Here is a 14,615-nt window from a genome sequence, read left to right on the forward strand (position 1 = left end):
TGACACCAACCCACACAGAATACAGAATGATTCGAGTGTCAATAGGGGTTTCTTCCTCGTCAAATGCTGTAAACTTGAAAGACGCTTCGTGATGAACTATGCGATGAGGCTTCCCGAGGCGTCGCCGAGTCAGAAAAGAGGCTAGCGCCGGCATTGGGTGCAAGCGCCACAGATGTGGCTCGAGCTTGACCCCCTGTGGATGCAACACTGCCTACTGTCTCGTCATCAAGCACTTGCATCAAGGCCGCCGCGATCCTCGATTGCGACAGGCACCACAATCTTGGATCAATGCCGCCAGCCTCGAAACATGGCTGGCCCGTACGGAAACAACACAGCCGCCTCATCATCCTCGCACTCTCCCGATCGAACCGCTCAACCGCACTCGAATCCAGACGATAGCGACGAGTTGGACGACCTGTTCGACGACGGCAATGATGACGACCGCGATGTCCTGGCGCAGGACCCGATTCGAGGAAGCTTAGAGGGGCCGATATCGTTCAAGAGGAAACAGAAGCAGGGCATATTCTCTGCGCCCGCGCGCTTCCTGTCCTCCCTGGCAGGACGACCAGGGAACGATACGGCCAATTCAACGCCGAGGTCAACGACCCCCCGACCAAGCTTCATGCTTGACGGCTTTGCCTCGACTGGCGCAGACGAAGATATCAGAGAGGCTTTTAATCGACCTGCGAAAGATGCCTCACCAACCGACTGGTACCACGAGGGCCCTGGGCGGAGAGTGGGCTACGAAGACATGACGGCGATCGACTGGATCTTTGAATACACCAAGGAGCGCCAGCGCTTGCGCGTGCTTCACTCGAGCGCCCACGGTCTCATGGGGCTCTTCCGGAGATTTGCAGACGCGAGCCAGGTTTGGCTCATCTTGATCCTCACCGGTCTAGCCGTGGGCACTGTCGCTGCGGGCATCGACGTCACCACGGATTGGCTAGGTGATCTCAAGACAGGCTATTGCTCCAGCGGCCCCGAAGGCGGCGCGTTCCATCTCAACAAGGCGTTCTGCTGCTGGGGGTATGACGAGTCCTCAAAATGCGCCGGTTGGATTCCCTGGGCCAAGGCGTTTGGCGTGGCGTCCAAGGGCGGGGCTTGGATCATAGAGTACATTGTGTTTCTCATCTTTTCAGTCCGTGACTCTTTGCGTAGATCATGTGGCCCTTCTCCGACTAACTTGCGCACAGGTATTTCTTGCCTTTTCAGCGGCAGTTCTGGTTCAGGAGTATGGTATTTATGCTAAGCATAGCGGTATACCCGAGATCAAGACGGTTCTGGGCGGCTTCGTTATTCGCAGGTTCCTGGGTGGATGGACTTTAGTGACGAAATCTTTGGGCTTGGTTCGTCTTCACTATGCTGCTACTTCTTCGCCTCAGACTAACAGCTGTGAAGTGTCTTGCCGTAGCCTCTGGGATGTGGCTGGGCAAGGAAGGCCCCCTGGTCCACGTTGCTTGCTGTTGCGCGAACCTGTTTATCAAGCTGTTCAGCAACATTAACGACAACGAGGGTAGGTCACGATTACTTCCTTTGGAACGGCACTTCCTGACATGTGTATATTCCAGCTCGAAAACGAGAAGTTCTCTCTGCCGCTGCGGCATCTGGAATCTCAGTTGCGTTTGGTTCGCCCATCGGTGGCGTGTTGTTCTGTCTTGAGGTAAGCCATCTCCAGTCTGACACGTCCGTCGACGGACATGGGTACTGACGACGGATAGCAAATATCCTACTACTTTCCAGACAAGACGATGTGGCAGAGTTTTGTCTGCGCCATGACTGCCGCTGTCATGCTACAGGCTCTCGACCCCTTCCGCACCGAAAAGCTCGTCTTGTACGAGGCTGAGGTCAGCACAGAGTGGACGGATTTCGAAATCATCCCTTATGCCATCCTTGGTATCATTGGAGTACGTACTTGGACAATGCCTCGAACCAAATTCTTTTGCTGACATTCTCAGGGAATCTACGGCGGCCTTTTCATCAAGGCCAACATGGCCGTGGCCCGTTGGAAGAAGAGATCGTCATGGCTCCCCGGACCCATTGTTCAGGTTATTGCCGTTGCGCTTCTCACAGCCCTGGTCAACTTTCCCAATTTCTACATGCAGATCCAGTCTTCTGAACTAGTGTCTAACCTCTTCGTCGAATGCGGCAAACACTCCGAAGACAAGATAGGCCTCTGCAAGACAGGTGCGGCCTCTGCCAGCACCATTGTCCTGCTCCTCTTCGCTGCTATTCTTGGCTTCCTTCTCGCGGCGATCACATTCGGTCTGCAACTTCCTGCCGGCATCATCTTGCCTTCAATGGCCATTGGTGCCCTGACCGGCCGGGCTGTTGGCATTATCATGGAGATCTGGGTCAAGAACCACCCCAAGTTCTTTGCCTTTGGTTCCTGTGCACCCGACATACCTTGCATCACGCCAGCGACATACGCCGTGGTTGGCGCGGCGGCGACCCTCGCAGGCGTCACCCGAATGACCGTGTCCATTGTCGTCATCATGTTCGAGCTCACTGGGGCCTTGACATATGTCCTGCCGATGATGGTGGCCGTCATGATCTCAAAGTGGGTAGGTGACGCGTTCTCTCGCCGCGGCATCTACGAGTCCTGGATTCACTTCAACGAATACCCCTTCCTCGACAACTCGGACGCCGAGACGGCGCAGATCCCCGACATTCCCGCCACACAGGTCATCACCCGCATCGAAGACCTCGTCGTCCTCACGGCGACCGGCCACACCATTGCATCGCTGACGGCCATTCTCGACGCCAACCCGCACCGCGGCTTCCCCGTCATCTCCGACCCCCGCGAGGCCATCCTCCTCGGTTACATCTCCCGCGCCGAACTCTCCTACAACCTCCGCTCCTCGGCCCAGCCCCCTCGCTCCCTGCCGCCCGAGACGGAGGCGTTCTTCACCCACCAGCCCATGGCCGACCCGAGCGCCACGCTCGATCTCCGCCCGTGGATGGACCAGACGCCCATCACCCTGCCGTCGCGCGCAAACCTGCACCTCGTCGTGTCGTACTTTCAAAAGCTGGGGCTGCGCTACGTCCTGTTCGCCGACAGAGGCGTGCTGCAGGGTCTGCTGACCAAGAAGGACGTGTGGTACGTCCTCAACGGGGCGGACGAGACGAGGCGCACGGCGGGGACGTCTGGCCGGGACGGCACCGTGGAGACTGGGATCACCAGGGAGGACGGCGACGGCGAGGCCGAGGGCTTGTTGCGAGAGCGGAGTGGGAGCGAAGCCATGAGTCCTGCGCATGAGCGGGGGCCCATGCTGTGATGATCATTGTGTGTACATCTGATAGACGGTGCTAGTGTCACGACCAATATGAATTTTCTGCCTCGCGTTATGTGTTGCTCATGTTCCTGCCCATCTTCGCGGTCAACTGGTGATCACTGCGGTTCAGGAGCTGTACCATTCACCATTTGCTTGTAAGATAGAGGGAGACGTGTAGCGGGCATTCATCGTCGGACTGCGCCAAGCGTCGCAGTGATTGTTTCTTTTCGGAAACGGCTACGAGGTTGGTGTGGCAACAAGACGACGAGAAAGGGGGCGCTGCCGTTCCCCATATTTGGATTCACAATTTCCACCAAACTCATGAGATAGTTGCCAGAAAAGATAATTGAACAATCCTCACAACAGTTGACAGTGATAATCTCATAAAAACGCCTCGCGCCTAGACCTCCAGCAATGCAGCCGCCTCCCGTCATGTGGATAGATATGGCAAAACAGTAGCAATACCCTGTAGCGTCTCCCTTACACCTCCCGCCTCATCTCTCCCATCTTCCACAGGCGATTCCCCTTCCACACCCATCCATTAGTACTCAAAGTCATCGTCGACAGCTGGTCCCTTGCTTTTGGTCACGGACTCCTGCTTGCGGTACATCTCGGCAACTTGACGGCTGCTCGTCGCCTCGTCCGGCTTCTTGTCATCGCGAATCTTGATGAAACGCGGGAAGCGGAGCGAGATGCCCTTCTCGCCCGACGGATCGACGCCTTCCTTGGCGCCGGCCTTGTAGCGCGGGCTGAGCGTCAGATCCGCCGTCTTGACCTCCCAGACATAGCGGGGCTCGAACCAAACATCAGGCTGGTGCTGGCCGCCGGCCGAGTGGGAGTAAAACGGCTTCGGGCGGTCAATGACAATCTCGGACAGCTGCTTGTGAAGCTCCTCGAGCACGGCCTCGGAGAAGCCGGTGCCGATGTTGCAGACCGTTTCGTAGACCTCGCCAGACGGGTTGTAACAGGCGAGGAGGAAGGCGCCGTAGACGGACGTACGTTTGCCTTTGCCGTGGTACGCACCCAGAACAACGAGATCGAGCGAGTCGCCAATGCCGGCGAGATAGTCCTTCTTGATCTAGTGCGGGTTAGCGTTTCTGTCAAGACATGTGCTCGGGGCAGGGGAGTGTGCTTACCTTGAGCCAGTTGCGACTCCTTTTGCTGGGCTCGTATCCGCTCTCTGTTCCGTCCAGCATCTTGACCATAAGACCCTCACAGGAAGCCTTGACACTCTCATCCAGGAACTCTTGGATCTGCTCGAGCTCCTGGCCATCCATAGACGTGGCGAGCGAGAACTCGCCCTCCACAGGTGCAAAGGCCTCGACCATCAGGTCACGACGATGCCGAAGAGACTTCTCAACCAGAGCCTCGCCGTTGAGGTAGAGCAGATCAAACGCGAAAACGCATACCTTGACCTTGACATCCTCAATCTTGACGTCCTTCTTCTTCCGCGTCATCAACTGCTGGAACGGAAGAACCTTTTTCTCCACAACGTCCCAAGCAACAGTTTCGCAGTCGAGAACGAAGCTCTTGGTGTCAGGCTTGACCCAAGTATGGAGCTTGGCGAGAATGTCGGGATACTTCTTGGACAGATCTTCTGAGTTCCTCGAGAAAATATTGGCGACGCCGTTGGCTGCCTCCTTTGTTGCGCCGGGCATGGACTGGCTGAGCTCCTCATCCGCGGACTTGGCGACGTAGTGAATTTGAGCCCGCTCACCGTCGTACTTGTATTCGCAGGTAAATGTCTGGTTCTCGAAGCGATCCAGGACTTCGGTGATAGCTTTGGTGGGCTTGGCCAACATGGGCTTCAAAGGCACACCAGGCTTGAGTTTGCAGTGTTCGCGGAGGTTCATGATGCCGTGCTCAACCATGGCGGGGATGATCACATCGTAGCTGGGGAGCTCGCTAGGTTTTGGTCAGTGGTTGAAGTTGGGAAGAATCGGTCGAGGTTCTTACCTGTAAACCGTCTTGAGCATGGCCTCGGCCTTTTCGACATCCTCGGGGCTCGCAACAAGGTCCTTGGCAGAAGCCTCGTGGTTCACGACAGCCTGCGCCAGCGAGACCAGAACGGTCCTCTCAGCGAGGCCGAGACGGAGCTTGCCCTCGAGGAAGCGGATCAAGAACTTGGCCTCGCTCGGTCCGCCCTTGTCCTTCGAGATATCCACCTTTCCACCCGCTGCGTCTGCGGACGAAAGAAGCTTCTTGATTCCATCAACTTTGCGGCCTTGCGCGCCGTTGCCCGTCACCGTCGCGATACCCATGAGACCCTTGTGCACGCCCCGGACAGTGAGGGGCTTGGGCTTGAACATGGTAGGTTGAGTGGACCTGCTCTTCACGGCTACGAGACCAAGATCACCAATTTCCTTTTGGTCCTGTTTGATGATCTGAAGGGTACGACCTGTCGACTCGCCAATGGCCTTCATGATGAGAGATTCTCCGATGCCGAGTTCAATGCCCGCATAATCTGGCGCAAGTTTGTTGATCATGAGGAGGACCGTTGGGAGCAGGTCGTCTGGTGTGAGACGCAAGACCTGACGGAGGAACTTTGAGCAATGCGCCATGATTTCCAGTCGCTTTGTTGTGAGCTCGACCAGGGAGAATGTCTTGCAGAGCGCGGCGTACGGTACGGGATCGCCCTTCTTCCAATCTGGATATGGGTCTTTCGTCTGGGCTGTCAGGTCTCCCAGCAACTGTGCGGCCGACTTGCCGCCCTTTGGAGTCTTGCCTTTGCCTTTGGGCTTGAGGACCGTCTTGGCAGCGTCCCCAGCATCCTCAGCTTCAGAACCTGCGGAAGATTCGCCGTCCAGGTCGTCCTCAGCCGAGCCCACAGACTCGACTTCAGAATCTTCTGACGCTTGTACCGGGGTCGGGGAGGCCTTGGCACGCTTGGGCGAAGGTGACCTGGACTTGGAAGCTCGCTTGCTCTTCTTGGGACTCGTCTTGGGGCTCGGTTTCGGGGCCGGCACTTCCTCCATGCCCTCGTCTTCGTCGTCCTCAATGCGATTGCGGTTCCGTCTCGCACGCTTCACAACCGGGGCGTCGTCTTCATCCGCAGAGACCTCTTCTGTTTTGACGGTCTTGTTGGAGGACTTGCCATCTTGGTCCTCGTCTGCATGCGCTCGCTTCTTCGAATCTGGACAGCAGCATCAGTCAGCCAAAACACAATCCTGAAGGGGTGTTACTGGGAGGAGAAGAGAGAACACGGACCTTTCTTAGGGCCATCCTCCCCCTTGACACCCGCAGACGCAGCGCCATTCTCCTTGTTGGCAACCTCGTCCTCCTCAGCCTTGACTTGCTTCTTAGGCGCTGGCCTCGCCGCGAAGCTCAGCTTGCTCTGCTGCGGCTTCGCCTTGGGCCCATCCTGGCCGCCAAAGAACTTTCTGCGCAACGTCGTCAGCGAACCCTGCCCACAACAGCTCCGACGCACCAGACAGTTTGGGGTTGGGAGGGGGGAGGGGCCGTGGCGGCGGCGGAGGGGAGAGGCCGTGTCTGTCTACACACCCCAATGTTGTCTGCGAGGACTTGACGTACCCCAGCGTAGCTTGCTTCGGCGCCATGACGAGCGCTCTTCGGTTCGCGGCGGCGACGAGTGTGGAGAGGAAGAGAGGAGGCCGTCGGAAGAGCAGACGGTGCGCCACGGTGACGGCTTGCTTTTTTAAACGTGCCCGGAGGGTGGTCTAGGCAGCCAACGTGCAACTTGAGGGGACCACGCGAGGAGCAGGAGGGGAAGAGAAGCGCGTTAGCGGTAGCGGGCGGCGGTACCAAAGGTGGGATCAGATGTTCACTGCGGCGGCGGCAGCGGGAGGGAGGTAGGATCGTCTGGGTCGAGCATGACGCGCTTTCGACAGGCAGCATCGCGTTAATTGAGTTGGGTCCAGACGCGAACTGAGACCCTCTTAGCTGCATATCACTTCCAGGCACCTAAACTCCCCACCTAGATACTTAGAGGTACCTGGGCCCTCTCAGCCCTGTGAGAGGTACAAGGTACTTTTTTTCTTCTTTTTTCTCCAAGATGGCTCGACTATGACTGGGTGCCTCAGGAACGACAGGAGCAGACATGGACGAATGGAGCCTCTCACGCGACAGAAAGAAATTCATATTGGATAGCAGGATTCCGTCCCGTCTCAATCATGTTCAATTCGATCCGAATTGCCTTTAACTAGCAGGTAATATACAAACGGGAACAGGTTCGGTTCGGCCAGTACAACGATTAGGTGTCACGCCAAGGTCTGGCCCCCTCGGAGCAGGTTGCGGGGTTTTCTTTAGTTGAAGTAGAAGGCCTCGTCGGCGGTACGGCCACGGATGAACTGGGGCTCGGAGCCGCGGACGTAGATGTCCTCGAAGAGGATCTTGGGGGTGGCCTCGGGAACGGCCATGGCCTCGGCGATGGCGACCTCCTCGTTGACGTGGCTGCGGGCCTCCTTGTCAATGGCCTTGAGCTCGTCCTCGGTGACGACGCCCCAGTCGAGAATCTTCTGCTTGAGGCCGGCGATGGGGTCGTTGGTCGACCTCATGCGCTGGATCTCCTCACGGGTACGGTACGTGGTACCGGGGTCGGACATGCTGTGGCCACCGTAGCGGTAGGTGACGTACTCGAGAACCAGAGGGCCGTTCTCGGCCTGGGTGTACTCCTTGCCGTACTTGACAGCGGCGCGGACAGCGAGGGCGTCCATGCCGTTGACCTTGAGACCGGGGATGTACTGGCCACGCTTGTAGTAGTCCGTGAGAGCCGACGAACGGTTGGCGGCAGTGCCCATGCCGTACTTGTTGTCTGCGGAATTGTCAGCCGTCATTGCACATTGGAGCCTTCAGAAGAATGGGAGAAACAAGATGCAACGTACTCTCGCAGCCGAACAGAGCGGGAAGGTTCCACAGCTTGGCCATGTTGAAGGCCTCAAAGACCTGGCCCTGGTTGCTGGCGCCGTCACCGTACAGGATGACACTGGCGTTCTTGCGACCGTTGTACTTGTGGGCGAAAGCGAGACCGGCACCGACGGGCACCTGGGCACCGACAATGCCGTTGCCGCCGTAGAAGTTCTTGGCGAACATGTGCATGGAACCGCCCTTGCCGTACGCAATGCCCTCACGGCGGCCGAGAAGCTCGCCAATGATGGAGCGGACGGTGCCACCGCGCATATAGGCGAAGCCGTGGCATCGATAGGCTGTGATGATGTCGTCCTCCTTGGTCAGGGCGTGCTCAATGCCAATGGCAACGGCCTCCTGTCCGGTGGACAGATGGCAGAAACCGCGAATCTTCTTCTCCTTGTACAGGCGGTCGGCGGCCATCTCGAGTTGTCTGTTGGGGGAAATCTCCTGTCAGCCACTTGACGCCCCAGGCAGAGAGCGTCGACCCATTGGCCGCTGGTGCGATAGGCCTCACCTGACGGTAACCATGTCCTGGTACATCTGCTTCAGCTCCTTCTTGGTGACCTCGAGGGTGTATGGCGGGGGGTCGAGCTCGTACGTCTCGAAGCTCTCATCGCTCAGCTGGATGGAGAAAGCCTCATCATCGGACTGCGGAATCCCAAGTCAGTTTTCACGCTCTGCCGCATCAATTCCGTCACGTCCGGAGTCTCACCTCGGGGACGCCCTTCTGCAATGTCGCAGAGGCGGCATCGGTGGTGACGAACCGAGAGGCAGCGACAGAAGGCGCCGGGGCGCGGGCGCGCAGCGGCACCGCACGGTTTAGCCTGAGCGCACGGGAGAACATCGTGTGCGATGAGATGAGCCTCCTGTGATGCTGGAAAAGGAGATTCGGGGTGGTCGCGGTCACGGAGGAGGGGGGGGAGGTGGTCGAGATGGATGGAGACTGGAGACTCAAATTATTATCGCTCGCTGTGTCAAGCTCCGAAAAATCGCGGTGTTGGGAAGGGAGCTGGTTGTTGAAGGAGGCTAGGCTCTGTCTAGTTAGCGGACCCGTTATCTGTTGCTCCGCCCAACGGGATTATTGGGAAACAGGCTCCGAGTGGTGGGCGCCGCCACACATCTCAGCATCTCCAGCCACAGCTGCTGCCTCCCGACCTCGCCCGAGAGGAGCCACTCAGCCCTGCTTCGGGTTGATTGCGGACGGGGGGACGCACTTGTCTTCATGCGACCGACTACGTACCAACGTCCTCAACATCAGCATCATGTACTGCACAGTGGCCGGGTTCTGATACTTGTCTAGATTCGGGTATCGCGAGTATGCGCTGCAGACCATGTCCCAAACGCAGTCAGAAGTAGAAGAAGCAAGAGAGAGAGAAAAACTACCTGGTGGCTCAATGATAAATAGCAACTCTTGGCCTCTGGAGTCGCACCCTGTTCTCTTCGCCCCTTGGCCACCCTGACCCCCGGGGTTCGTTCAGTGAACCACGCAGACGCCCAGCCAACCGATGCTGTCTGACCATGCCCCTGATCGCGGGATGCTGATAAGTGATCCTCCAACGCCATAACATGCCGTATCGTGGCTCCTGGCCCTTGATGTTCCTTTGTGCGATATTCCTTAATGTTTCCCTGATATCCCCTTAGCCCGTTGATGCCACGTACCTCACCGCGAGTCCATCTACTTGGTTGGCTTTGTTGTATGTCACTCCTCCGCCGTACCTCCCATTATGTTAAGGCTGTCGCCGTCGAAGCATCTGCCCGCCGTCGAAGCATCTGCGGCTCTCTGGCGTCGAGCATCTCAGTCATCGTGAAAGAATGTGAGATTGCCGCTTTGCGCGGGCGCCGTCGACGGGCCGGCATCCCCCATGTCAATGTCCGACCCGCCCGGAGTGTCACGCGATGGGCCGACGATGGATACCTGTGATTGCGTGCTCCTGAGATCGAGCTGCAACGCATTCGACGACCTTCGTGAAGCTTCCGAGGCAGCTCTCTGTTGAAGAGACAACGGCCGGTCGTACGAACTGGCCTCCTCGGCAGGCGGCGAGAAGGACCAGACCTGAAGCAACAGTCAGCATACATTCAGTGGGGCAAACAGCCATGATCACAACGAACGTACCTCCATGATTGTTCTTCCATGGCGCAGTGCCAGAGCGACGCACTTCTCGTCTTCAAACGCGACCCTCCAGACCGCCTCGCCCTGCGCGATGAGCTCACGAATCAGATGGCCCGTCTTGACGTCCCAGATCTTAACCCGTCCGTCGCTGCCGCCACTGACAACTCGAGCCTCATCAAACTGCAGAGACGTGACGCTGTTATCGTGGGCCGCCAGTCGGTGAATGGGGCACATGCGCTGGAGCGACCACACCCGGACGGAGCCGTCGGAGCCGCCGGTGACCAAGGTGTCGCCGCGCATCTGGAGTTGTCCCACAAGACTAGTGTGGCCCTGCAAAATGGCAAGACATTCGCTAGGTTCGTGTCAGCATACCGCCTCACAGTCCCCATTGGGCCAGATACTTACGCTGTGCGAGGATCCCAGATGCGGACGTTGGTGTCGAGACTGCCGGTGACGACCCGCTTGCCATCGAAAGCAATGGCGTAGATCTGGCTGAAATGTCCTTGCAATGTTTGGATACATCTGCCTTCCGAGATGCTCCAGACCTTGGCCATGGTATCGTAACTGCCGGATACAACAGTGTCTCCGTGGATCTCCAGACACCTGACGCTAGCACCGTGTCCGACCAGGACGTTTCTGCACAGGCCCGTCCGAATATCCCAAACTCTGAGTGTCGTATCGCGCGACCCTGAAATAGCCGTGTTGGCGTCCGACATTTTTAAGCATCGAACAGTGGACGTGTGACCCCGTAATGTGTGGGAACAGGCACTATACAGGTTAGTTGAGCAACACGCCAAAGCATGACGATTGGCTTACCCAGTTGTCAAATCCCACACTCGAACGTCACGATCACAACCGCCGCTGACCAGAATGTCGTCCCAGGGAACCATTGCCCACACGCCCATAACGTGTCCTTGCAAAGTCCGCAGTGCGTTTCCCTGCGCGTCGAAAACATGAATCTTGGCATTGTCCAGCGCAACGATGATGTACTTTGAGGTCAAGTGAAGACTCGTGACCACACCACCCTCTTGCGTGATGTTTCGGGTGATGTGCGTTCCACCGCTCCTCCAAGCCATTTCGACCTGGTGTTTCTGTTTGAAGTGCGACCTATACGTTCTGATCCTCGGTCGTCGGTTCCCGGGGCTGCTGGTTTGCAGATCGTGGTGCGTGCTCGTTGTCGCCATCGACTCGCGGCGGCTGGGGCCTGCATGTGAATCGTGGTGTTGACGGGCGGCATGTGTGGGGCTCTGCTGTGTCGGGCTGTCTTCCTCTTCTGTGCTATAGTTGTGTTTGTCGCAGAGGTTCTTCCACGTAAGGTCATCCGAGAGGAGATCTCGCCATCGATTTGAGACTTGTGAGGCACGAGCGAGGACTTTCGGATCGTCGATGAAGGAGAGAACCTACATGCGAGACAGGAAATTAGTCATGTGCTTTCGTCGGCACAAGGAGGGGCAAGGAAGAAGGTCTTCTTACCCGAAGACAGAGCTCGTCAGGGAGACTGGTGAATGGATCCTTCTTCAACAGCGGGCTGACAAACTGGTGAACGAAGCTGAGCTGCTGACTTGTGCAGAGATTCAGCAGGTCGCCGAGAATCCTCGTCCGCTGCGGTCCAGACGCGGCCTTGAAGTGTTGGCGCACTTTTGCGAGGAAGAAATCCTCGTCATCGGCGGCATCGCTCCAGTCGAGTTGTCCATGAGAAGGACCCGGAGAGGCTGCAGGGGTCGGCGGTGGCGGCGGAGACCCTGTGAGTTGCTGATCGTAGTCTGTGGCAGGCGTGGGCATGCTGGGTGTCGGGGGCCCGCGAATGTGACCAAGTCGCTGTGGCATCTTGTCCGCACGCTCGCTCGGCCCCATGCCGTTGCTTGTGTTCAAGGTCAAATCTTCGCTCAGCTGGCTTCCTCGTCTCTCAGAGAAGCTCAATGGTCGACCGTAGCCTGCCATGTCGGAGACGATGGCTGTCGTGTCTGGTTGGGTGGAGGGCGTTGCTGAACCTCGGGTCGTAGGGACGTCGACCAAGAGATGTCGAGTCTCTCTTCAAGGCGTAGAAGATTGGCGGGAAGAAGTAGAAGAACCTTTTACGGCAATGATGCACATCACCAGGGCTAGGGAGGCCAAGTAAATGCGGAGAGCAGTTGGTATGGAAGGGTTCAGAGTGACAGGCAGGGTTCGATGACGCTCGTTGGTGTCGCCTTGAGACTGCAAACGCCGCGCAGGGTGGCCGAGTCTTCTTAATCGAGGGAAACCCGTACGATGATTCAGACCAATCGACTCGAGGGTGGGTGGTGCCCAAGAGGAGTGTAGGAGGAGGACGCTGGGGGGGTCGGGCGACAAATCAGGCCTGTCCAGACGGAGACGAAACGACGGTGGAATGGGTGAAAGGACGGTCGCGGGCCGTCGTACTATAAGAACGAGTTGATTAACAGGACGACGTAATATGATTGTGAGATTCGACCAGGGAAAGCCCCGTTGCCGTGTTGCCCGTCCTTTGTGGCGCTGGCCCTTTGGTTGTCGAGGATGTCGGTAGTAGGCGAGGCAGGGCGACCGTAGACGGGAGCAGGGACGCAGAGGGAGTCGAGGGACGGCCGACGAAGATGGAGATGGAGGTGAAAGGATGGAGATGGGGGATGGCGGCTGGCGGCTGGCGGCTGGCATCCAGGCGGGGAGCGATCCAATAAAGGCCTGGCGCCAGGGGCCTTTCATTCCTCGGGGGGTGGGATTTGGGGAGGCGAGGCCCTGTAAAGTCCGCCGCAAGTCCACATGCAGCACCAGTAGTCCCTCGGGCGGCGTTTGGAGTACCTCGCCGCACTAAGGAAATACCTCCAGAGTGCCTCGAATCAGGTGGAGATGCGGGTACACTTCTTGAGCATCGACGGGTGTAGTGCCCTAGAGGTACTGCCGCCCGGCGGAAGGGCTTACCCTGCGGTGCGCTACCGGCCACGCCTTGCCTGAAGCTCAGGATGGGAGTCAGATCGCATCGGACTGGTCCAGTCCGGGCTGGCAGGGTGGGTGGAGGGTAGCAAGAGCTGACTGTGAGCCGTCTTGTGTGGCGTGGAAACTTCATCTTGACAACCCATTAACTGCATGTCTCCTGACCGACCTGTGCTCCATTGCCAGAATGCCCTTGGCTCCAGGTGGGCTGGGACGATCTTCACACAGGTTGACGCGAGGGCTGCATGGCGGCGTGGTATTCTCGATGGTCAATAGTTCTTCAGCAACACAGGGTAGGCTTGTTTCTGACAAAAGCAACATTGGTGGTCCCTCGTCGTCTCCCTCTGTTGGGCCCGTAATCTACTGGCAATCCAAAATCGATCGTTCATGTCCTGGCTCGTAAGCCCGTTCCTTGTGCGGTCTTGGATCGATCCGTCCGTGTCCGATCCTGTGGCCGACAGAAAAGAAACACCCTCGTTCTGCACCTATCCCAGCTTCACCTCATCTCACCTCACCTCACCTCACAGCCTAGCGACACCCGCCGTGAAGGTGTGCGCGTGCTGCAGGGTCTCTGGCGGCGGCTGGTCTGCTAGTGGGCGCTTGGTGCCACTCAGTTGACGTTCCAGCCCGATCAAGGGTGGACTGGAATGACGTCGATGCTGCGGTGACAGCGACGACTGCGTCGGCCCAGATTGACTCGTTGGCAAGCCAGGCTCCCTGGGCCCCAAAGTAGGATACCTCATTTCAAATCAAGTCGCAGTGTCGGAAGAGTAGCTTGAGAACCTCAAGACAAACTCCTGAATCCTAGATTTGGAGTCGCAGATCTTGAGAGATGGATCTGTTCCTGTAGGTCAACAACGGCGCTACACATGGTCTGGATCACATTGCATCTTCTGATCAATTAGGCCGCACGGGCAGAGCACCCCCATGCGTTTGCGTTTGCCATTGTGCTGTACCATGTACCAATGTCCCGTACCTGTGCTGCCTGTGCATGGCGAAGCGAGGGATCACCCGCCCACCCCTCCCATCACCCGTCCCCTCCGTCCCCGCCCTTCATGCACCCAAGGCTGATACTTACTGACCTGGAGAGGAATGGATGGTAAAGGTGAGTAGGTTTGTTAGGGTTGGTACATTCGCTTACTTCCCTCGCCAGTAGGCATGTACCTACAGAATCCCCCCTGAGCCTGAGGTGAGCCAAGGGACCGTGCTCCAAACCCCTCGTTCGCACCCCTTGGTTTCAAACCCAGGAGGCCTTGGAGGGCCCAGCTTGACCACGATCCCCACCGCCGGATTGCTCCTTGAAGAGTCGCTTTGCAGACCAACACAGCCAGAGACTGGAGAAAAGAAAAATGAAAAACGGACCGTCCCTCGCATGCCTGGCCCATCTGGGTGCAGATGTGCGTCCGCTGCCTCTCTCTCTCTCTCTCTCTCTCTCTCTC

General features: G+C 57.7%; 4 protein-coding genes across 4 annotated transcripts; 1 reads left to right on the top strand and 3 right to left on the bottom strand.

Moving 5' to 3' along the window:
* Nucleotides 1-307: 307 nt before the first annotated feature.
* Nucleotides 308-3,275, top strand: D7B24_008310 (uncharacterized protein; the record flags this gene model as incomplete). The annotated part of the gene is made up of 6 exons (XM_028642400.1): nucleotides 308-1,138; nucleotides 1,194-1,346; nucleotides 1,399-1,513; nucleotides 1,569-1,660; nucleotides 1,719-1,904; nucleotides 1,956-3,275. The coding sequence occupies 6 exons, from the start codon at nucleotides 308-310 to the stop codon at nucleotides 3,273-3,275; spliced, it is 2,697 nt and encodes an 898-aa protein (XP_028493846.1).
* A 538-nt stretch (nucleotides 3,276-3,813) lies between these two features.
* D7B24_008311 (uncharacterized protein) lies at nucleotides 3,814-6,829 on the bottom strand (the record flags this gene model as incomplete). The annotated part of the gene is made up of 5 exons (XM_028642401.1): nucleotides 3,814-4,350; nucleotides 4,409-5,177; nucleotides 5,229-6,405; nucleotides 6,480-6,652; nucleotides 6,804-6,829. 5 exons carry the CDS (start codon nucleotides 6,827-6,829, stop codon nucleotides 3,814-3,816), a joined length of 2,682 nt encoding a protein of 893 aa, XP_028493847.1.
* A 705-nt stretch (nucleotides 6,830-7,534) lies between these two features.
* Nucleotides 7,535-8,982, bottom strand: PDA1 (alpha subunit of pyruvate dehydrogenase; the record flags this gene model as incomplete). Its single annotated transcript, XM_028642402.1, has 4 exons — nucleotides 7,535-8,043; nucleotides 8,114-8,568; nucleotides 8,653-8,786; nucleotides 8,851-8,982. 4 exons carry the CDS (start codon nucleotides 8,980-8,982, stop codon nucleotides 7,535-7,537), a joined length of 1,230 nt encoding a protein of 409 aa, XP_028493848.1.
* Nucleotides 8,983-9,933: 951 nt separating this feature from the next.
* Nucleotides 9,934-12,189, bottom strand: FBXW7 (F-box/WD repeat-containing protein 7; the record flags this gene model as incomplete). The annotated part of the gene is made up of 5 exons (XM_028642403.1): nucleotides 9,934-10,191; nucleotides 10,252-10,600; nucleotides 10,654-11,016; nucleotides 11,065-11,648; nucleotides 11,722-12,189. The coding sequence occupies 5 exons, from the start codon at nucleotides 12,187-12,189 to the stop codon at nucleotides 9,934-9,936; spliced, it is 2,022 nt and encodes a 673-aa protein (XP_028493849.1).
* Nucleotides 12,190-14,615: the final 2,426 nt, after the last annotated feature.

Source organism: Verticillium nonalfalfae, assembly GCF_003724135.2.
Source record: "Verticillium nonalfalfae strain VnAa140/NRRL 66861 chromosome Unknown scaffold_72, whole genome shotgun sequence".
NCBI classification, from domain to species: Eukaryota; Fungi; Ascomycota; class Sordariomycetes; order Glomerellales; family Plectosphaerellaceae; genus Verticillium; species Verticillium nonalfalfae.